The following is a 25125-nucleotide window of genomic DNA, read 5'->3' on the forward strand; positions in this document are numbered from 1 at the left end:
TGTTTTTATACATTGAATATATATTATGGAAATTATGTATGAAATATTACATCAGACAAATGCCCACCATTTTTCTCGATACAAAGATTGGCTCTTTTTAACGCGATTCCCATTACATCACACAATGTTTCTGGTTGAAGGCTCAGTATTTCGTCTCGAATATTTTGCTTCAGCTGTCTAATAGTCTCTGGTTTATTAAGATACACTTTGTCTTTTAAATATCCCCATAAAAAGGAGTCTAGCGCAGTCAAATCTGGCGAACGAGGTGACCAAGGGAAATCTGAATTTTTGGAAATCAGACGTTCGCCAAAAATTTCACGCAGCAGGTCCATAGTTTGCCTAGCAGTATGCGCAGTTGAAACCACAAATTAGGATACTGGTCCGCCATTGACCGCAAAAAGTTTTCAATCAATGTTCTGTAAGAAGCTCCTGAAATCGATTCCGGCGGTTCATCCTCATTTTCGAAGAAATATGGACCGATAACTCTAGTGGCCATAACATCGCACCAAACAGTACATTTAGATGGGTGCAACTGATGTTGGTGTGTTGCTTTTGGATTTTCAGAGCCCCACAATCTACAGTTTTGTTTGTTGACATAACCATTTAATTGGAAATGCGCTTCATCCGACATATGCCGATATTTACGCTGCGTTAAAACAATTGATCGTTAACAAGAAAAGAAAAACTCGATAATTTTAACACAACGTGGGTACTGTAGGGTTCCATAATAAATTTCCAACAATTCAATTATAACCTACAAAAAGACATTAGTAGGTCTTACTCGTATTTGGCCCACCCTGTGTATTGATTCACAATATGTAAGTTTCCAGTTGTTTCATCAACTTTTATATCATCACAGGTGTTGTAAAGAAAAGAGGATTCTAATTTTTAATAGCTTCTTTGATTGATGCTTTAAAAAACCTGTAAAGGTGTTTATTTATTTTATTCTTTTAGTTTTTACATATTTTTTACAATTCATAGTTTAATTATATTTCAGTTTTTCTTTACCTTAGTTTTCCTCTCTTATTCTTTATTTCTTTCAATTAGGCCTTATAAGTGTCCGCGTGCACCGATAAAAATGAAATGAGCGATATAAAAGAGTAAAGCTTAGTTATAGTGACAAGTCATAATTTCGGGCAGAGTTGCTCTATTTCGTAAATTTTTACGGGTTGCTTAAGTCGGCAATGTCCCCCCGGTAAGCGGACGAATCTTCGGAGCTTGCCTTGTCTTTGCCGATGTCGAGCACTGCAAGCTTTACTGCTGGTCGTTCTAAAACACCTTGCCTCGTTTTTACTTTAGCACGCCTTACTTGTCCATCTTTTGCCATCGTTGTTTCGACGACTATACCTTTTAGCCAAGTGTTCCTTTCTGCGTTTTCATCGACAATCAATACGATGTCACCCTCGCTTATGGGTTTCACTTTTTCAAACCATTTACTGCGACGTGTAAGTGATGGAATCATTTCACGTACCCATCGACGCCAGAATAAATTCGCAAACATCTCGCTTTGACGTAAATTCATTTTTAAGCTAATTTCTTCAGGTTTACAAAACGGCTTGGCTCCATTTGAACTGCCCAATAAAAAATGGTTTGGGGTAATCGGTTCCTGGTCCTCATAGTCGAGCGATAGATATGTCAGCGGTCGAGAATTAATGATCATCTCCACCTCCAGCAAAGCCGAACGTAAACTTTCATCAGATAATCTCTGCGACGGCGAGATCTTATACAGCACTGCCTTTTTGCCATGTGAGGTGCAGCTGGTGGATTAAACTTCCAGGCGATACCTTTGTGAGCAAGTTCACGTTCTACGATAGAAGCATTCAGTTTAAGCAACTCGTCTTTTAAAAAGCTATCAGCCCCGCGAAAATTCGTACCGTTATCGCTATATATTTCAACAGGACAGCCACGGCGAGCAATGAAATTTCGCAAGCACATTAGACAGGAGTCAGTACTTAGAGAATAGGCTATTTCTATGTGTATAGCTCTTATTGTCAGGCAGGTCAGCAATACTCCCCACCTCTTCTTCGCCTTGCGGTTTTCAGTAACTAAGATCGGCCCAAAATAATCGATTCCAACATACGTAAAGGGACGAGAGAATGCGGCAAGCCGGGCTATGGGTAATTGTGCCATTTGTGGAGCTTGAGGAGCGGCGTTCGCGATTTTACATACTTGGCAATTTCGCCTCACAGCTTTAAATAACGATCGCAGTTTTGGTATAAAAAACAATTGTCTTACCTCATTCAAGGCTGTCTCGTGCTGAATATGGTAAAAGCGTTGATGATAGTGATCTACTATAAGATAGGTTACTCGATGACCAGGTGGTAGAACAATGAAATCACGTTGAGGCTGGTCGCATGACTGAAAATATGTTGCCCTATTTTTCACGCGAATGAGATGCTCGTCGTCCATATAAACTTGCAGGTTTCGTAGCGGACCAGTTTTACATACAGGCTTACCAACTTTAAGCAATGACCAGTCGTCAAAATAAACAGTTTTGCACGCCGAAAATGACATGCGGTTAGATGACTGCCTTCCGATGTGATTTGGAGCCGTTGTTTAAGTTTTTCGATGTAAAGCACACAGTTTGCTATAGCTCTATATAGTCGAAGCCAATTCGAAAAATATTCAAAGTTGATATTTACCTTTCGCACGTTGTGAATTAGAAGTTTAGTTCGAAATTCGCTAGTGTTCACCGTACCCAGATCTTCTTGTGCCGGCCACTCTTTAGTAGGTAAAGTAAGGAAAGCGGGACCATTTATCCATTGATGAGCTACCTCAATGCAAGGCTTCGTTTTCGTAGCAATATCAGCGACATTCATTTTTGTTGGTATCCAACGCCATTCACTGATAGCAGTTGCTTCTTGGATTTCAGCAATACGAAACATTACAAATTGTTGAAATTTACGCGGATCACCATGAAGCCACTTTAGAACGGTTTTTGAGTCGCTCCAGATGCAACGCTTCTCAAATTTTATACGATGTGCTTCCTCAACCATGTTTGTTAAACGTGCACCAATTACCGCAGCCTGTAGTTCCAGTCGTGGTATTGAGAGCGGGCGCAACGGTGCGACCTTTGCTTTAGCTGCTACCAACCTACTGACGATGTGACCTCCAGCTTCAATACGAAAATATGATACGGCTGCGTATGCATTTTCACTTGCGTCTACGAACGTATGCAGTTGTACTTTACAGTCATCCTCGTAAAGGAGTGGAGAGTAGCAACGCGGTACCGACACGCTAGTAATAACGGGAATGTATTCAATCCAAGTTTTCCATTTCAATGAAAGTTCATAATTTAACGGTTGATCCCAGTCTATTCCACTTCGCCAGATATCTTGAATAAGAATCTTTAGATATGAAGTTAAGCAAGCTACTAGTCCCAGCGGATCGAAAACTGACATGAGCACTTGCAATACTTCTCTCTTTGTAGGGACGACCCTGTCCGCGAATACGTTGCGCTTAAGCCGAACAAATTTGAGCACGTAGCTGAATGTATCGGATTTTGGTTCCCAGTACATACCAAGTATTTTTTCGAAATTTATGACATCCTTACTGCAGTCAAATGATTTAAGTTGTGGCTCCCCATCTCCATTAAGCGCTGCTAAAACATCTGGCGAATTGCTTGACCAATTACGCATGTTGAAACCACATTTAGAGTGAACATCTCGAACATTTTTTGCCAATTTGATAGCTTCGTCGACGGTTTGAGTCGAATCAATAAAATCATCGACGTAATGGTGATTCTTTATTGCACACGCTACCTGAGAATTTTGAGCAGCGTGTTCCGAAGCATTTAGGTTTCGCACGTAATGCGCTATACATGGAGAACAAGAAGCACCAAAACTTAAAACGTTGAGCCTGTAAACGTTTATCGGATCATTCATGTTAGTACGCCAGAGAAAACGCTGAGCATCTGCGTCTGGGTGTCGTAACTTAATGCGGTGGAACATTTCTTCGATATCACCGCATATTGCGATTCTACCCATTCGAAAGTTGAATAATATATTTACTAGTGGAGTTAACATATCTGGCCCTTTCAGTAAGAAATTGTTTAGGGATACATCTCTAGATTTTGCGGCTGCATCCCACACAAGTCGAATTTTATTTGGCTTGTGCGGATTGCGGACAATAAAAACCGGCAAATACCAAATTTTGTCACCACGATCATTTATAGCTTCGTTCGGTAACTTGGTCGCATAATTTTTCTTAACTAAGTTGTCAATTTGTTCCTGCATATTGCGTTGTAGTTCAGGATTGCTAGATAACTTACGTTCCAGACATTTAAAGCGCCTAAGAGCTGTTGGCAAGCTGTCTGGCAATCGTATATTGTCATTTGACCACAGCAAGCCCGCGGTGTACTGACCCTCATGCAACTCGCAGTTACCCAAAATTTCTATGGCTCGTTGATCTTCCATTGAAACTGGATTTACCTTTGGCACTGAAATTCCAATATTTTCATTCAACATGAAAGACTTTACGAGTTCATGCAAGTTGTTATCGCTCTCACAGTCGCATTTATGTAAGTTTAATCCGTTACCTTTACTCTGATTATTACCGCCACCAAAAATTGTCCACCCTAATCTGGTTTTCGCCCCTACGGGATCTTGCCATCCACCTTCACGTACCTTCTGTGCCATTATCAAATTGGGATTATTTACACCAATAATTAGCTTAGGAACTATGTCAATAAAGTTTGGCAAGGGAATGCCTTTTAAATGTGCATATTTTGTTTTCAATTGGTCAGCAAACAATGTTGATGATGACATATTTAATCTACTAACCGTGTAAACACCTCGGAGTGGATATATTTTCGCACCTTGAATATTACCTGAAATTCGTAAATCGAGTCGTTGCGAATCAGCTTCATACCGGTTTATGTCTCCAGTCCAGTGAATGCATAGAGGATCGGGAACGCCAGTCTCACCCAATTCATCTGCAAGTGTTTGATCTATAAGTGTTAGTGTAGATCCATCATCCATAAACGCGTATGTGGGTATTGTTTTATTTCTTCCATACAAAACTATCGGCAAGATTCGAAAATATGTGGTGTTGTTGCTGGAAATCGAACGGTGGTTATTCAGCATCGTTGAAACTTCACTATTTTTGTTAACATCAGAATTGTGAAGGAGACTGTGGTGACGTACTGTGCAGCTATCCACCCCACACGACTTATTACTCCAGCAGCGGCGAGAGTGTGTTCCCAAACACTGGCGGCATAGATTTTTCCTCTTAACAAAGTCCCATCTCTCATTCATAGTGAGTGCTTTAAACCGGTCACACTGAGGAACCTTATGCGGGTTATTACATACTGCGCATCTAGGCATAGATTTTGCTTCTTCGTATTGTTTTAAAAACGGCATCAGATTTATGCGTGCGCAAATGAGCTTCACGCTTGTTAAGTTTCTCTGAGAGTGATGCCGGATTCGTAACACGGCAAGCTGCTTCAGCCAATGTGGACAACCAGGTAGAAAAATCTTCCAAGCAAGGGTTATTCATGCCAGTTGAATAAATTGCCCAGTTAAGTTTTGACTCCTGAGAGAGCTTCTCAACGAATTCCTGCAATAGTAATGGGCTGTTGAGGTAACCGCTTAGTTTGCTTGCATGAATTATTGCTACTATATTCTTGATAGCAAATGCAAAGTCGATGAGTAGATCAAGTTTACCCTTAGGCGATGGTAATTGACGCGCCCTATCAATAAGTACTCTAAGTATTTGCTCAGGACGTCCAAAATACATTCTGAGCGTATTTATAATATCAGGTACCATCTCCGGTAATACCAGTAAATTGCGCACGACCTCCCTAGCCTTACCACGTAGACATTTTTGAAGGCGAACTAAATTCTCATGATGAGAGTAACCAGCCATTTGTGTGCTCTGTTCATATGCACTAACAAAAATATGCCACTCTTGGGGGTCACCGCTAAATACCGGCAAGTCTTTTGGCACGCATTGTCGCGCTGCAAACTGCGAAGTCGTCAAATTACAGGTATCGGCTGATTGAGTTGCGAATACCTGATTTGGCGAACGTGCTGTACTTATTGGTGCTGTGAACGTTGTAAATATGTCTGGCGAATTACCGTTGCAGTCTACATGTATGGCCTGACTACGCTCTGCCGCAGTCCGCGTCGACGGCTGACGTGGTGACTGCATAACTGTATGTACCGGTACCTCACGCGCTGGACATATGTTGGTTCTGTTATTTTGTACAGGCTGCACTGGAGTAGGAGAAAATGCTGTGTTACCGCTCACATTAGTTCCACACGTTTTGGTGGGGCCAATAACACATGGACCTTCTATTTCCTCGTCTGCATCTTCTGCGTTTAAAATGCGAAATTTTTCCCGTAAATACTCTTCTCTTAAACGCATGGTCTCTTCTAGTTGCTTTAAACGGAGCTGTTTTTTTCTGCTATGGATTAGCAATTCTTGTGGTGCGCTGAGACTGCCACCGTCGCCATCTAGATTTATTTGTAAATTTTGATCTGCAGGCGGTGCAGGACTAGTGACGTTATACTCACAATCATTTTGCACTACAACTTCTTCAGCCACTGTGTTTAGCGTTGCTGGAGCACCGTTTAATTCCGCCATCATTTAATAAGGTTTTTTAAAGATTTTGTTGTAAAGAAAAGAGGATTCTAATTTTTAATAGCTTCTTTGATTGATGCTTTAAAAAACCTGTAAAGGTATTTATTTATTTTATTCTTTTAGTTTTTACATATTTTTTACAATTCATAGTTTAATTATATTTCAGTTTTTCTTTACCTTAGTTTTCCTCTCTTATTCTTTATTTCTTTCAACTAGGCCTTATAAGTGTCCGCGTGCACCGATAAAAATGAAATGAGCGATATAAAAGAGTAAAGCTTAGTTATAGTGACAAGTCATAATTTCGGGCAGAGTTGCTCTATTTCGTAAATTTTTACGGGTTGCTTAAGTCGGCAACAACAGGTATATGCTATATAATATCATGATACATATTATAGCATGATATATCATAATACAGGTAAAATAGTGTGATTAATTTTACCTGCACCTATTCACTTATGTATGTGTCTATTTTAACACATTGTGCAAACCGTCTCCACATATGCTATCTATTTGTATATGTTTCAACTTTTTTCTCTGACTATAAATACTAAAAAAAGGTACGACAAAATATTGCTCTCCGTATTAATATATAGATATAGATGTTACATAAATGTATTCAACACTTTGTAGTATATGTACATACATATTAATTTTAAAAGTATTGTTGAATACTAACCCTTGATGTAAATTAATGGTTTTTTTGTGGATATTTTGAAATAATTTTGATAATGCACTTAATATCAATACAGTTTAGTAAATTACATAGATACTTAAAATTTCACATTCATGCATGCATAGACTTAGAATTAATTTATTCATCTCACAAGAAATAATCCATTTGCGCATGCAAAATGTCGACGGCAAGTAAGCATGAAAAAAAAATTTACAAGTCTGCTGTTATTTTATTTTGCCTAACACCAAATGGTGGAATTTTACATTTCAATGCAAACGCTATATTTCATTCTGCTAACTACACTCCGCTATGTTAACTTTTCCAAAGCCGTGGTGAAATAATAAAATTTTCTTAGCCGCGTTTTGTTAGCATTTGACATTTAACCTGCTCATTCGATCCTGACTCTTCTCTAGTAGTAGTAGTAGTAGTATCTATGGCAAATAAAAGTAAAATATACAAAATTTGAAATTTACTCAGTTACTAGTGAAACTCTTTTATTAAATAATCTCTGTATCTAGCTCTCATTATCCACATGCTTGATTCTACAGGTGTATCACATTTTTTTAAATAAACCAGACCTTTTGACCAATCTAATTCCTGTACATATATCTTACTAGTACTTAAGGCTTTTTGTATGTACATATTCATCCTAGCCTGGTTGTGGTTTGTTAAAATCAATTTTGTATCTTCTATCTAGCTTTCTGATTGTATGTTATCTATTCGCCAAATGACATCGTTCTTACTATGGTAAACAAGTTCTTTAGATCTCTAATCTAGAAGACTTCTTTCTTTATAACAATTTTGGACAGATAATGTAGCAGCCGATTTTCTGAGTATATAAACAAAATTCTGTGCATATACTTAAGGAACAGTTCTAAAATGAACATATGATTTTCTTGCATGCCGGTTTCCAAAAAAAGGATGTATGTAGGCATATGTGATGGTAGCTTCAGAACTCGCTCCACCCGAAACCCCACACCTGCGCTGCGTATGATTGTGTTGAACGACAAACTGCAAGAAAAAGTTTCCATTTAGCGTCAATTGAAATTTCTTTCTTTTTTAAAAGACAAGTCCACGAAGCATTAATACCATTCTTTGCTGCAGTTGTTCTCTTTTCACCATGTTTTTTTTAATTCATAAATTCCACTCATAAGTAAGTATATCGAGACACAGTCAGTATTTCTTCCTTATTATAATACCATTTCTCCTTTTTACTAAGATTCCCACCTTTTCTGAACACCATTATTTGAGACTTTCAGCGGTTTGCTTCAAGATTCCACAGGTTGCAGTAGCTTTCAAGATTATTAAGCATCACTTGTAGTTTGCCTGGGTGATCCGCTAACAAAATGATATCATCCGCATACATTAGAAGTCTACTATTTTCCCTTCTATGTTTAATCCTCCTTCTAAACTTTCATGTAAGTCGTTTATGTAAAGAGCAAATAGTATTGGCGACAATAAGCATCCCTGTCTGCCACCTGAGTTTGTTTTCAATTTAGCTGAAATTTCTGAGCCATTCCATACAAATGTCTTTGTACCGCTGTATATATTCTCTATGAACTTCACTAGTTTCGTTGCAAGGCCAATATGGTGCAGCTATAGCAACAATTTTCATCAAATTTGTATAAAGTTTTAAATATTATTACAAGCGAAAGTTTTCGTCCCATTTTGTGGTCAGCGGTAAGTTTGGAGGTGGCTTCATTTAAGAGAACTGAATACTTCCCGAACGCTTTGAACTTAACGTAGCCCGAGAAACATTGATGTCACATTTAACCTGATATGACGTAAGCTCTTTGTATTGCTTCGCCACCCGAATAACTTTTCGCATTTCACGGATGTTTAAAATTTCATTACTTGCAGCTACGCAATTTTTTTTTAATTTCACACGATACAATCACTTATTTCTATTAGACGGCGCGAAATAGTTTTTTCGGAAGCAAAAGCTAAAATGTTACCTTTTTCCGTATTTGTAAGTTGTGGACCATGTGGCATTTTGATATAAAATGACAAAACACCTTCAAATTTCTACATTTTATATGCTTTTATAACTTTGCAACAGTTTCTACTTTCTTCTTGCCTAATACAATACAAAACAAAAATAATATGTTGTTTGTAATGTGAACTTGTTTCTCTTAATACACTTGTTCAAACAGCGCATGTAAAAGTATTTTCTCTAAAACACAATAGTCGAATGGTTTCCGCCGCCATTGCCGTATGCGTAGGTTCGAATCTCCGGGCATGAAACAGCAAAATGACAGAAACAGCTTTTTCTAATGACACTCGGCAGACAATGGCAAACCTCCGAGTTATTTCTGCCACGAAAAATGCTGCTCATAAAAAATATCTGCCGTTCGGAGTTGGCTTAAAACTGTGGGTCCTCCATTTAAGGAACAACATCAAGACGCACGCCGCAAATGGGAGGAGAGCTCGGCCAAACACGTAACAGTAAAGACAGTAAAAAATATAAGTAAAATTTTTGTTCGCTTATACTTGGGCAACGGGTGTATATACCTTCTGCTCAAATATGAACGAGACGTTATCAATAAAACGGTCCGCGGATGACATATGGCAAAAATAAATTTTTTGTTTTTTGGTAGGACTGTTATAAGCTTACATGGCAAATTTCAGCGTGATATGTCACATAGTTTGTTTTCTATGCTACAGTAAACAAGTCAAGCTCGAGTGTGTTCTTCGAATTTAATGATGGAAATTCAAGTTGAACAAAGAATTTGTTTGAATTTTTGTTATTCCAACAAAATTTCGGCTTCGGACGCCTTAAAAATGTTGCAGACAACCTATGGGGACTCTGCTCTATCGCGTGCACGTGTTTTCCAGTGGTACAAATCGTTCAAAGAGGGCCGTACATCGGTTGAAAACTTGCCTCATGAACGTCGTCCAGCAACATCAGTAAACGACGAAAACATCGGAAAAGTAAAGGAAATTGTGCTTGAAAATCGCACAAATCGCAAAATCGGTTAACGCTGAATATTATTTAGACGTTTTAAAGCGTTTGCGCGAGAACATTCGTCTTAAAAGGAAGGAATTGTGGGACAACAAGTCATGGTTCTTGCATCACGATAATGCACCAGCTCACACATCACGTCTTGTTCGCGATTATTTGAACAAAAATAATGTTAATATCGTTCCACAAGCACGGTATTTGCCTGATATGGCTCCATGTGACTTTTTCCTGTTTCCCAAGCTCAAGTTGCCGCTCCGTGGAAAACATATTGAGACAATTGAAGTCATAAAAAAGAATTCGAAGAACACACTCGAGCTTGACTTGTTTACAGTAGCACAGAAAACAAACTATGTTACATATCACGCTGAAATTAGCCATGTAAGCTTATAACAGTCCTACCAAAAAACAAAAAAATTATTTTTGCCATATGTCATCCGCGGACCGTTTTATTGATAACGTCTCGTTCATGTTTCAGCAGAAGGTATGTATGTAACTGTTTAAGAAACAGTATATTTGCGTATTAAAAGTTCATATTCCCAACCCTAAATTAACCACTTTTTTATATACTTATCTACTCATAGGGCGTAAAATGTGAAATTTATTTTAACCAATTTATTTTAAATATTTCGATTCAAACAAATTCGTAGCCTGAGGACTAAAAATTTTATTTCGAAAAGTACATATGTATAGTATGTTATTGTTTCAGTTAGATTTTATTTAATTCTTACGAATGGCAAGTCCTGGGAAGCTTAAACTAAACAGTAATAGTTTTCACTAATAATAATTATATTAAGATCTCGGATATGTCACAAAAATCTTTAGTTTTTATTTTAGCTTTTGATTCAGGTGAGATCTTAACAGGTAGATGTAAGAATTTATTAGTAATGTAAGGGTATGCATTTAGAAAACACTGATTTTTTGCATTCTCTTATGATATACTTATTTGAATCCATTGTAGGGCTACATGGGCCAGCTTCGTCAATGTCAGACTGTTTGAATATTTGACTTAATTTGCGACGCAGACGATTTATACCCAGGGCGAGTAAAAGCATGAGGCGAAAAACTGCTGTTGCTTACCTGCCTGGTTTTGTGAGCTTGAAGAAATCACGTTGTTAGCAGTCGGCTCAGCTGCCAATACCGTAACACTGTCATTATTGCTGCATGCCGAGGTAGCAACGGCAGCCGCTGTCGCATATCCATAACCTAATTGAGAGTAGCTGTCAGGGATACTTGATGACACACTGCCGCTTCCGCTACCATGGTTGGTGATACTTAACTGCTGAGGGGGGCTGCAAGGAGAGTTACGCGTCGTTAATGTTGTAGTGTTGCCAGTGATCATCGTCGTTAGTCGACTACCGCAGCTTAAAGTAGATACTGAACTCTCACTGGCAACCTGAGACAGTGAAGAAACATTAGCTGTGGAGTGTGACGGTAGTGGCGGTGGTGGCTGCAATCCCACTGCTTGACTATAACTACTCAAAGTTGTATCGTAGCCGCTACATGTTGGTTGAAGATTTGGAAGACCACTTCCTGGTGTGCTAGAGCCAGCACCCATTGAACTCCCATGCGCTGCACCTGACGCCGGTATACCAAAACCGCCAACTACTGCGTGATGATGTGGAGGCGGTGCTAGAGGGGTGCGCAACGACATGTGGCACTGGTACAGAGAAGGTGGACTCAGATCTCGGGGCTGAGACGATGTAATGGATGGATGAGTGAAAGGTGACATGGACGCCATCGAACTACAATGAAAGTTACAAAAAAAATATATGTATTCATAACATGTTAAAATATTCGTAACATTTAAGTTCTTCTAATATTTTGTGTATGTATGTTAAGTACTGTTTTTACATCAAAGGCATTGGTCTGACTCTCATCGTAACTATACGTTTTTACCTTTTTACTAAAGAATAGTCGATAAAATAGGCATATGTGTATGCTCGCATATCTACAAATTTCGCTAAATTTAAAATAATCTTTCTTAATGGCACATACATTATACATTACAATTTGTAGTTATACATTACAATTCTATTTCAATACTTATATATTATAGGTCTATTGATAGGTATATATATTGACTTTAGTATGAATATATTAGTGTTGACTCACCTATATGTTTCACTCATGGACATCGTGGAGTGGTGATGTATCGTTGGATACATAGACCCCATGGAGCCACTGAAGCCGCTGTTCAGATTAAGTCGGGGGGAAATAGATGGCACTATGGAATTGCCCAAGTGAGGGTGTGTGGCATGGGTGTGATGTGCCGATGGATGATATGTATGTACTGCACCGAGCGGAGAACATGTATTACTGCCGCCCACATTTAGTCCCATTATTCCCGCACTATGGCGATCAGCAGCGTGTCCGCCTCCGTTACCATGGCCCAAATTTGTTACGCTTGTAACGCTGGCACAGCTACTACTCGATAAAGATTGTTGTCCACCAAGGATATCAGGAGTGCCAGCACCGCTGTCAGACCCCCCAACTGCTTGCACCGAAATTGACGATATGACTGCTGCAGCCGCTGAGGCCGTTGAGTTGTTAGCTAAAGGGGACGGTGACATTACGGCATCGGGAATCGCTGCGTCTGTCGATGGCGTGGCATAGCCAAAATAATCAAAAAACATTCGTGCTTTTTTACATATTTATGTTAGCATATTTAGCTACCAAAATTCGTCAATTTATATACTTACTTCCACTGTGCACAACGGTGGCGCCACCGCCGCCTATACTACCGCTGTTTGGACTATCAGTAACGGATGTAGCTGAAACGGTTGACCCGCCGCCAGCTGAGTTGGGTGTTCTGCGTTGATTGCGCAATTTCTCCTCGCGTCGCCATTTAGCTCGCCGATTAGAAAACCAAACCTGTATCCGTGCTTCTGGCAAACCTATTTTACCAGCTAATCGCTCACGTGCAAAAACATCCGGATAATGAGTGCGTTCGAATTCTATAGAATTAAAATATGAAGTAAATATTAATTAAAATAAGTGAAATAAAAAAGTTGTTTTTCATATGGAGATTTGTATATAAATCATCACCTTTCTCTAAGCTGTCGATTTGCTCATTCGTGAAGGAAGTCCGATTCCTTTGCAGTTTACGTTTAAGTATTAAGCGAGCTTGATCGTCATCATTAGCGGCTATATTTGATATGCCTCCATTAGAATTCTCACCCTCTCCGGAGCCAGTCTCGTCTGAATGATGGCCATCAAGCTCTGTAAAAAAATTAAATTTCAAGCAATAGGTAAAAGGGATATAAATTGAGTTATTACTGTCCGTTTAACTTTAAAACAACAAATAATGGTAAAGTAACAATACGCTTTATTTTAAACTCCAATAGCAAAAATAGGATCAAATTCCTTTTTTCCATGCTCGAGGTTTCAATGTGATCATGCTTACAGCAAAGTGAAAAATTCACGCACCTTGGGTTCAATTCCTACGGGAATTTTCTTCAAATCATTCCTAAAACTCCAAATAATAAAAATTCTGCAACTTCTTGTTGAACGCAACTTAGACACTTGTTTTTGTTTCCTACCGAAATCACCACCTTTGCAGCTTTGAAGCCATTAGTTAAGTCGCAATTTTTTTTTAACTGAAGACAAAAACTAAAGTAATGTTTTGAGCTGGAATTATGGACAAACTGGTACCATTTATTACAAAATTATGCCTTTCTATTTGTACGACCACAATTTCAGAATTTTCAACGTTTCATAACGGTAAGAGTTAGCAACTGGCGAATAGATGAAACAACTGTTATAAATGAACATATATTGGCAACGCGTGAATAAAGCTGCCTTAAATTACATGTGTTTGTAAGATAGTGAGCGAATGGGTCTGGTGGTGAACGAGGACAAAACGAAGTACCTCCTGTCTTGAAACAAACAGTCGGCGCACTCGCGTATCGGCACCCACGTCACTGTTGACAGTTATAATTTTGAGGTTGTAAAAGACTTCGTGTATTTAGGAACCAGCATTAACACCGATAACAATGTCAGCCTTGAAATCCAACGTAGAATCTCTCTTGCCAACAAGTGCTACTTTGGACTAAGTAGGCAATTGAGTAGTAAAGTCCTCTCTCGACGAACAAAACTAACACTCTACAAGACTCTCATCATGCCCGTCCTAACGTATGGCGCAGAAGCTTGGACGATGACAACATCCGATGAAGCGACGCTTGGAGTGTTCGAGAGAAAGATTCTGCGTAAGATTTTTTGACCTTTGCACGTTGGCAACAGCGAATATCGCAGACGATGGAACGATGAGCTGTATGAGCTTTACGACGACATAGACATAGCGCAGCGAATAAAGATCCAGCGGCTACGTTGGCTGGGTCATGTCGTCCGAATGGATACAAACGCTCCGGCTTTGAAAGTATTCGATGCGGTACCAGCTGGTGGTAGCAGAGGAAGAGGGCGGCCTCCTCTGCGTTGGAAAGATCAGGTGGAGAAGGACTTGGCTTCACTTGGTGTGTCCAACTGGCGCCGGTTAGCACGAGAAAGAAACGACTGGCGCGCTTTGTTAAACTCGGCCAAAATCGCGTAAGCGGTTATAGCGCCAATTAAGAAGAAGAAGATAGTGAGCTTATCTTGTCTAATGAGGTATAACCATACTCGCTAGCGGGGAATCTTGCTCGATAAGTTAATCAAGCATAGAGATAGCGAACGGGGAAGTAGCGAAGAGAAGAGGCCTATGTATAACTTATCTGCTCCGAAATACAGAACTTCCTTTAGCCAGGCTGGTTGGTGTACATATGTATGTACATATATATACTTATATATAGAAAATTTGCACATACACGGCGTTGAATTTAAGGTGATTAGACTATATACTTATATATGGGTATAATTGACCCTTGCACCCTTTATGGGTATTTGGCCGAGCTCCTCCTCCTATTTGAGGTGTGCGTGTTAATGTTGTTCCTCAAATGGAGACATAATTTTTATTAGTAGTTTTTCATGGCAGAAATACACTCGGAAGTTTGCCATTATCTGCGGAAGGGCGACCGCTTTTAGACCGCGCACTTCTGAATGGTAGCCACGCACCAACCCATTCGGCTACCGCGGCGGTTGCATAGACTATGCCATCTACAAATATCATAATGCTGCTCCAGGAAAGGTTATTGGAATCGCTAGGAGTTTAAAATTGTTGTTGATTGTTAAATTTATGTAATACGAATGGCGCACATTTTTAAAGGCCACAACACTAACTAAAGCGGTTGGAAAGACAACGTTCGGAGGCAAAAAAGTCTTGTAGTCCATGATAAAGACATCCGTCAGAGTATTTTTGACTGTGAATGACAATTGAATAAATAAGAAAGAAAAGGGTATTATAGGGGAAGTTAATAAATAATAACAATAAAAAAGAAAAACAATACAATAATAAGAAGAATTGAAATATAAATATTCAATTATTACGTCAGAGTATCAGCTGATCCTGTCAAAATTACTGAGAGCAAGATAGCGGTTCGCGAATGTCGCCACCTTCTGTACTCTCTCCACAGTGGGTCGGAGAGAAGGAGAATGTACCTCATAAAGAAAATAGTTTTTCATATAAAGAGTAAGAACCCTTAATCTTCTTTTGTTTGTATAATATTTACATATTTATGTAGCTAAGAAGATGTCACTGCTTTATTCGTAGTGGTTGTTATTATCCAATATCCAATCCTATATATTGTAAATCTGCATTAGTATATTTGTGTGGGAATATGCATATTCGTATACGAAACATAGCGAAGTGCTAAATATGTAAAAACGCATTCGAGTGTAAAGTCGTGATAAGGAACTTGTCGGCATATTTTGCACATACATGTATTCATTTCATTTATCCTTGTATGTATGCAGCTGAACATGCATGTAAATATATTATATGAAGTTCTACATAAAGATAAACGAGTTCACGCGATACACATGTTTATCACTCTGAACTATTCACAAATGTTGTTGTTGCTATGACGCTGTCGGTTAGACCAACAATGTTTAAAAGTCATTACATCAATGTATTGTGCAAAACGCATGTATGTTGAGTCACAGATGCTTTTCTTGATCATGTAATATACAACGTATTTAGGGTGATTATTTAAGCATATATTTATGTAGATATACATATGCTATTTATATAAAATTTAACAGTTTTTTTGTTTTTAAATTGGCTGTGAACTGTTTCCTGGAAGAAACGCGGTGCTTTTAAGTACATATGTAGGTATCCATAGCTTTTGGGAACGGTGCTCGAAGAATTGCAGAATATAACCGGTGAATATTTCAAAAAAGTTTACATACACCCTTGCGAATCACAGTTAAATATGGGTAATATAATGATGGTTAAAAGAAAACCGGTGAACTTTCCCCATGCGTTGACATAAAATATTCAGAAAGGTATTATAAATCATAGGAACGGATTTTCTCACGTTTTTATGATTGAAAACTCCTTGAATCATTCAGAATAACTTGGAGCTGCGGCTAGATAAGTGCGAGTTTTTGTAGTCAAAAGTATAATATTTGTATAGTATTATGTCATCACTGGCGAAGATACATATGCAAGCCCATTAGAAAGATGAAAAAGATGATTGTTGAAAATGATGTTGAAAAAATCCAGATGACGACATTTGGTATAAAGCAAATATTTTTGTATACTGTCCACATCTGTTGAGTCCGAGCGAATTTTAAGTAAAGCTGGCATAATAGTAACGTGCAAGCGAACATGGCTGAGAGCGAAACATTTTAACATGCTTATGTACATTCTGTAAGAAAAACGAATGGCTCTTTTCTAATTATTGAAATATTCAACTTTTCTTTGTTTTTTAATATGTATATACCGTTTCTTAAGGATTATTTATTTTTTATGCTTAACCCGGCGTTCGTCGCTACTGGATAAAAAATACCAAAGGGGTAATAAAACCACTAACAATTTTTTTCTACAAAATATCGTAACCTGCCGCTTCAAGTACCTTTCTGCATAGAAACAAAATTCGCGCTCCTACGTAAAATAAATATTTAATTAATTATACACCTATATATTATGTGGTAATTTTTAGGTGCGACCGTTAGTGTTATGCATTTAGAAGTTTTTATTATAAGATTTTTTCTTAGGCATGCATCAAAATTTCATTCCCAAGAGCACTTGTTCTATTTTCCCCCACAAAATGTTTCAAGCTGCAACGGGTGCAACGCCACCCTCACTTTATGTATAGGAAATAAAATATCAGACATTTGTCTAGTCAGAGTGCAACACTCTGAGAAAAGAGCTCCCAACTCTATAAATATGCTGAGAAAATTTCATGAAAATTTTACAGCACTGGGGAGGAGCACAATAAATGCAAAATTATTGCTTAAAAAAAAACACCGTTATATCACTAACAAATTGTAGTTTTGAACTTGGACACGGAACGGGCCAAAAGATGCAACATGAGGTCGCACTAAGCGGTATAAATAATTTTTTGACAACTTTTGATACTTTTGAAGAACCCGAATTGAAACACATGGGCTGAAAGGTCCTTGGCCTAGCAAAAAAACCATCATTCATCAATGTAATTTCCATCAAGCCCAACGCAATCATTTAAGCGCCGCTCTAACATTTTAATACGACTTTTGTCGAACGATTTCTCTTATGCCTAAAAATAGGCCTCAGTTTTAGCGATTTTTTCGAGCGAAATTTTTTACCGGGAAGCATTATATTTAGGTCTGACAATAGCCAGTAATCGCTGGGAACCAAATTTAGTGAATACGATGCATGTGGAAGCAATTCGAAGTTCAATTCATATAGTATTGCCATGGTTTTGATTGACTAGTGATGCGGTGCGTTGTCTTGATGAAACAAAACATTGAGCAAACGCGGTACCCACTTTGAACAGAGCTTTCTCATAGTCAAACGCTCATGCAGTATAAAGCCAACACGTTCATTCGATATCTTTACGATATCAATTAACTTACGCAACTTCACATTTCGATCATTCAAAACAACTTTGTGGAACTTTATGCCATCCTGAAGGTAGACGAATGGATAATCGCGAAGCAAACCTCAAAGATTGTTCAAGAATGTAAGAAGAAGCTTAATTTTGTCGCAAGACAGAACAGGCTTGCACCTATATGGGTTCAAGGACACTCCGGTATTCAATTAAACGAAATTGCTGAGGAATTGGCCTACCGTGGATCAGCGGCTCCCTCACAGGGACCAGAACCAATAATCGGAATCAGTTCCGCAGGAATCATGAATTTGGACGAGCGATTATGTATGCAATTTACATAAAGAGCGATGGTCCGGTCTAGAACGCTGCAGAACTGCAAAGTGTTTTGTGACAAGTCCGAAAAGAAAACTGTCAAACTTTCTACTAAAACTTGGAAGGAAAGACGTTCGGTTGATGGTCGGTATCATTACAGGATACAACCAATGGGGTCAGCATATGACCACCATGGGAATCATTGAGGACCTAATGCAGGCCTGGAGAAGGCGCATAGCACTGAGCACTTTCTCTGTGAGTGTACTGCCTTTGCTAGAGCAAGGCTAAGAGTTTTGGTTTCGGATGTCGTGAGAATGAGTAATATTCGTTCTCTAAAACTGGATAATATTTACAGATTTACCAAAGAATCTCGAAAATGTTCACAGGACTATTTATCTCTATCTCTGCCTCTATTCTTTTCTATCTCTTCCTCTGATACTTATTTCCTTTCCTCCTTCTTTCCAGAGCTCTAAATACAATGGGCTTTTTAGCTTGAGTGTTTTAGGAGCCACCAAATCTTTTGGTGCTTTTTGGCTCCAGCAATTGAAATTTCAATTTGAATTTCCTTTTATTTGTGGTGTGTGTTTTGATGTTAATCCACGAATGGAGGAACTTACGGTTCTACGCCGCCTCTAAACGGTAGATGCTTTTTATAAGAAGATTTTTCATGGCAGAAATACACTCGGAAGTTTGTCATTGCCTGCCGAACAAACACATATTACCTAGGCTGGGCTTAGATGTTTGACTACCATAGTCAATTTAGTCCTACATTTTAATAAGAACTAGCTTTGATACAAATATTTTACATTCTAATGTTATCTGACAAATGTATGCACATATGTACTTAAACATATCTATTTACTTTTAAATATTTTTGTTTTTCTGCTTACTGTTCAAAATAAAAGTGGCACAGAGAAAAAAATACGTAAATTTAAAATAATGTTATTTATTATAGTTTATTATATGTTAACACATTGTGAACAGGACACGTACTAGTTAGAACGATTTCTTATAGTGCGCACACTGACCGACGCATCGTAGTGCTTTACTGCAGCCCCTAGAGAGCAAAAAATTTAGCAAAACTCATCCCGTAGAGAACAACTGCGTTCTTTTAGTTACATATTTACACAATACATCGGTTTGTGTGTGTATGTGTTTGGTTGTAGGTACACAATGTTGCCATTGATATTTTTACTTTCACACGCCCGCGTTATCAGTTACAATTTTTCATTGTTTAATAAACCGAAGCCAAAACCCAACAAATGCAAATAGTTCATTTATCTATAATTAACATTATTCAACATTGTTTTCAAGTTATTTTAACAAAAATTAAAAATTTTCCAAGTTTATTTTGTATATGATTTCGAAATCTACTTTTGGCAACACTGTGTGGTGAGAGAGCAATCATCTGAGACCGTTCTACAAGAATTTTCAAAAATCCTGCGATAAAATCTACGATACTACGATACGGAAGGGAAGTAATTTTTTTATTTACATGGGGCTCTCATTAGTTTGTTCGTACCAGCTGCCAGGGGACTGCGTTTACGTCGGTGAGTGTGCGCACCATTACGATTGATACTTGAAGGCGAGGCACGTACGAGTATGGTTTAGAGTAACGGCATAATATTATATTTCAATATAAAATACATCAAGATTAGGTAAAAAAAATAACTAATTTTCGATTTATTGAGATTTAACTGAGTAACTAAATTTGCGCGGAAAACCCCTGCGTTCGCTACGATTCTGCCGCGAAATGTTACACGTAATGCGCCTTTTAGCATCTATGAGTCATAGTTGCGTTATGCTTGCACACCTACTAAGGAGGATGCCTTTAAACTGCTGATGAATCTACATGAAAATTGCAAAGGTAATCATAGCAAAACTGTGAAGTTTTGTAAGCACAAACGTCCCGCCAACGCAATTCTCACCAACATACGTTATCCGAGTGTATTTCTGCGATGAGAAAGGCCCTCACAAAAACTCATTTGTCATTCGGTGTCGGCTTAAAACTGTAGGCAACTCCATTTGTGAAGATTGTAATCAAATTGAAATTTAAAAATAATTTGCTTGCTGAGCCTATTAATTTCTTACACACAGCGCACCAAGTTGATCATCCCGTTAAGATATTTTAAACAACTTTCTTATTCAACGGGATGACATACAACTTGCCTACAAACGAGCATATTATTAAATTATGTTGGTTGAACAATAAATCAATCCGGCTATAGCGCCTTTAACCATAGCCTCAAGAGCTACGAATACTGTGAATTGTCAAAAATGAAGTCTAACTCTTATAGTGACACCTAATCTCTATATTACACCAACCAATATAATAAAGCACCACGCTTCCGTTGTTGCCAATAATTTTGCAAAAGTATATAGTAAACAATTCACTATAATTACAATTCACTAGAATTGTTTACCAAAATAATTAATTCCCAGGCATAACGAAAATGCTAAGAATGACATTTTTTCTTAATAAAAGACTGAATTGAGAACAATTCAGCTCAGTCTTCGTTTCTCAATCATGTAGTAATAAACAAATAAACTAATAAATATATTTTTATTAACAAATAAAATAGGATCCTTTATTTCTAACCGCGCAGACTTTTTCACCTCATCCTGCTCGATAGCGGGGTAACCTTTAACAGAGCTGATTGCAGTAAAATCTCTCTAAGTACATTGGCTCTGCATAGTTTTGGCTTCTGTATCAACTCAAATTGACTAATAGCCGACGGCATTTTGCAAGACATTTTTATTTATGTGTTTATTTCTATATTCCTCTGAAAAAAGAATTTTATTCACCCACATTTTATTAGATAGTAAAAAACTTTGAAATGTAAAGAAATCTATATGCATAGGTACATATATGGGACAACTAAACAAAAGTTTAATTGCATCTTTAATTCATATAATGTTATACACATATTTATAAAGGGTGGTTAAGTTTCAAGGGCCGGTGTTGGTTTTGAATAAAATACAATTTTTTAAGAAATTATTGTAATTTCTCTTTATTATGATAAAATTGGTATGGCTGAATTCCGTATGGAACTAAATATCGGCCAAATGACCGCCGCGGCCTTGGCGGCACACCTCCATCCGATGGTCCAAATTTTCGATGACGCTGAGTCATAATTGAGGTTCTATGCCGGCTTATCGACGTACACCTTTTCTTTCAAATAACCGCAAAGAAAGAACTCCAACGGTGTCAAATCACATGATCTTGGCGGCCAATTGACATCGCCGCGACGTGAGATTATTCGGCCATCAAATTTTTCGCGCAAAAGAGCCATTGTCTCGTTAGCTGTGTGACAAGTGGCACCGTCTTGTTGAAACCACATATCGTCCACATCCATATCTTCCAATTTGGGCCATAAAAAGTTCGTCATCATCTCACGATAGCGAACACTATTCACAGTAACTGCCTGCGGCCTCATTTTGGAAAAAATACGGCCCAATGATGCCGCCGGCCCATAAACCGCACCAAACAGTCACTCTTTGTGGTTGCATTGGTTTTTCAGCAATCACTCTTGGCTTATCACTCGCCCAAATGTGCCAATTCTGCTTATTGACGAATCCACTGAGGTGAAAATGAGCCTTATCAATGAAGATGATTTTCTTCGAAAATTGGTCATTCACTGTGGCCATTTCCTGCCACCATTCTGACCATTGACGATGTTTGAAATGCGTCCTTTTAAGCGTGTTAATGCAAGTCTTTATGCATAATGGTCATCAACGACGAGCGTGAGAGGTGCAATTGTTGGGCACGACGACGAGTTGAGGTGGACGCCTCTTCAACCACACTATCGCGAACAGCAGCAATATTTCCTGCTGTACGAGCTGTACGTGCATGCACTGGTATTTTCACATCTCCTACGGACCCGGTTTGCTCAAAATTTTGCACATTTTTTCCGATTGTACGCACATTTGGACGATTAAATTGATATGCATTTTGATTTGAACGCCCGTTTTCATAATAAGCCTGAATAACTTTAATGCGTTGCTCGATTGTGTATCTTTCCATGGTTCAAATTGAGTTAGTCTGAATTGAAAAAGGTTAAATGAAATGCAGAAAAGAGGGTGACGCTTAGGTGTGGTTCACATTCAAAATCGGCCCTTGAAATTTAACCACCCTTTACATCTACTGAAGCAACCATGACCTACCTTAAGACACATCGCTTTATCATATCTACATGCAATAATTAGGGAGTAAATACCTGAATGAACGAATTCCTGCCTAATAAATTTTAAAACTATGCTCATTTCTATACAAAAATAATAAAGATTGCCCAATCAATTTGAATTTTCGTTATTTTATATCAATTTAAATTCCGATATATCTTTACGTACATATGACCACACACACAGGACACTCACTCTATTGCTCTAAACGCGAATGCCGTCCAAAGCTAACATACTAATCCTTGCGACTACAAGAATAAAATACATTTATAAGCGCAGCCGTAGCGGCTATGATTATTTTAGGCGCGGCGGCGCTGAACAGTTTCAAATATTGTAAAGCACGACAAGAATAAATTTATTCATAAGTGCGATCTCATAAGTCACGTCTTCGTTTGTCTGAGTAAGGTAATGGGAGCTTGTTTGATCTATTCGTGGAGACGGTTCCGGCTGGTTAGTTTTTGCAGCAGTTACATCATGTTATGATATTTTATCAGTTATGTTAGATATGTAAATATTTGCCTGTTAGATTTGTCTTTCGGACCGTCGTTAATTTATATGCCCAGACTGCTTTAGAATTAAAATTTGTTATTGATGCTGTTGTGTCGTTAATTTTTAATTTTTCTATGTAATTCAGGTTTTTCAAACGGAGTTCTTTCTTCATTTCCAGGCTGAGAATTTCTTGTTCAGCTGTTTCCGTGGAATTCGGTTGGAGTACAGCTGAATGTGGGGCCTATTTCCAGAAACTTCATTAAACAAAATTTTTTGATTATTTATTGTGATTGTAGAACTGCAACTTTTATTAAACAAAAATATTTGATTGTCTATTGTGATTGCAATTCTACAATCAGTTTCTGGAAATAGGCCCCATCCTGCTATACTTCAACCGTGTGGATATGTTGGTTATTTATCGTGATGGCTGTTAAGTAGACGCGGTACGCAGGAGGAGTTACTGATATCTATAATATTTTTCTTTGTAAAAAATCCTATTTCATTGTGTTTTTTACAATCATTTTTTATGCCGAAAATTTTATTTTTACAGATCAATATGTTTTCATATGGTATCTTATATATTTAGTTTCCTTTTCTAAATGCTTTTATTAACAAATATTCACATAAGTTATTGTCAGTAGTTGGATGTATTATTCACTGTTACGTGATTAATTATTATTTTCTAACGCGTTGTTTATATGTTCTTTCAAAACTTTCGCGGTTTAGATTTCCTGCCAGCCATTTCCAACTTGATCCGAGTACATTTATGGATCTCTTATTAACTTAAGGTTTTAATCTATTTAAGATATTTTGTATTTGTGTTACTTCATTATTTAGGAAGAGGAGTAAGGGATTGTTGGGAATAATTTTTTATTTTATCGAGCTGTTAAGTTCGTCTAAAGTCCTTTGGTATTCGCCTACGCATATCGCGTGTATAACCCTGTAAGCTCCGGATTGAAATTTTGTCCATCCTGTACTGAATATTGCCTGTGAGTTTGTATAGTCTAGAATTCCAAATTCGCTGTTTCCGAATGGCATGAGTAATCTCAAATTGATTTAAGTTCTTATGGTGCTTTTATGTACTGTTTGTCTTTTTTCTGTAATAACTACACTAGATTTGCCCTCAGGGGAACCTGTTATCCCAAGTGGTAGATAGGGGAACACCTCCCAGAAATGGGGGAAAGGAGAATAATTATCTCCCGCGAATCACACAGGTCAAAGACGTAAACTCCGTTAAAAAACTCCATCAACCCAAGGTCGGTTTTGCAGCCAAGGGATAAAATTAGGCTGTCTTCTAACGGAGCCCTCCTGATATCAGGCCGCCTTAATTGTAACGGTGGCTTTACCCTTCTTGGTCACCGCACATGGCTACATTAGCAGCCATCCGGTAGTACAGGTGACCGAAACTACCAGTATGAACAAGCAAAAACAAAACAATTCGGATAGCGCAAGCAAACGGACAGACAAGCAGACGGATAAACGGACTGACATAGAGACAAAACGGGAGGACAAGGAGACAGACAAGCGGACGGACATAACGACAAAAAGGATGGACAAACGGACGGCCACAAATAGTTGATGGCAAAGTTGAGGGCCACAGCACGCCGTCTAGGTATAAGCTTTACCAGAGGTCTCTATATTCTCGCAGAATACGCAAAAATGAGGCCAAAGGTAAAACTCATCCCAAAGAGGAGGCCGATAAGACAACGTGGCAAAAGTTGGTCGACGAGTACTTGGCGTTCCAGGCCACCCAGAAGGCAGAAGCCGTAAAACGCAATCGTTCGCAGGACGAAGGCGTTAACGTCGCGAAAAAGCACAGGATGGCTTCTTCAATGCCCAAACCTGCCAAACGCGCGTTTAATGGAGTAGCACGGGATCCCCTGCGTTATTGGGCGAACTACGACAAACCTACGTTAAAAATGTAATCTGAAATCGGGAAACAGCTGTTCACAATTCCACTGTTCCGATGGATGACTGGGGCATCATAAAAGCGGAGGCTCCACGAAAGAACGGCGAAACCT

General features: G+C 38.4%; 2 protein-coding genes across 2 annotated transcripts in view; both read right to left on the bottom strand.

Annotated features, from left to right (window-relative positions):
- Positions 1-1162: 1162 nt before the first annotated feature.
- LOC128869965 (uncharacterized) lies at positions 1163-4979 on the bottom strand. The gene is made up of 2 exons (XM_054112558.1): positions 2643-4979; positions 1163-1705 (listed from the first exon to the last, which is right to left on the bottom strand). The coding sequence occupies exons 1-2, from the start codon at positions 4977-4979 to the stop codon at positions 1163-1165; spliced, it is 2880 nt and encodes a 959-aa protein (XP_053968533.1).
- Positions 4980-10894: 5915 nt separating this feature from the next.
- The window catches only part of LOC128869966 (paired box protein Pax-6-like), a 50888-nt gene continuing 36657 nt past the window's right edge, over positions 10895-25125 (bottom strand). The window contains exons 4-7 of the mRNA XM_054112559.1: positions 13263-13436; positions 12917-13171; positions 12330-12855; positions 10895-11959 (exon numbers count right to left, since the gene is read on the bottom strand). Of these exons, the coding sequence (XP_053968534.1) occupies positions 11245-11959; positions 12330-12855; positions 12917-13171; positions 13263-13436 (1670 nt within the window). The 3' untranslated portion in view covers positions 10895-11244. The remainder of the gene's footprint in view (positions 11960-12329; positions 12856-12916; positions 13172-13262; positions 13437-25125) is intronic.

This window comes from Anastrepha ludens, chromosome X, assembly GCF_028408465.1.
Source record: "Anastrepha ludens isolate Willacy chromosome X, idAnaLude1.1, whole genome shotgun sequence".
NCBI lineage: Eukaryota > Metazoa > Arthropoda > Insecta > Diptera > Tephritidae > Anastrepha > Anastrepha ludens.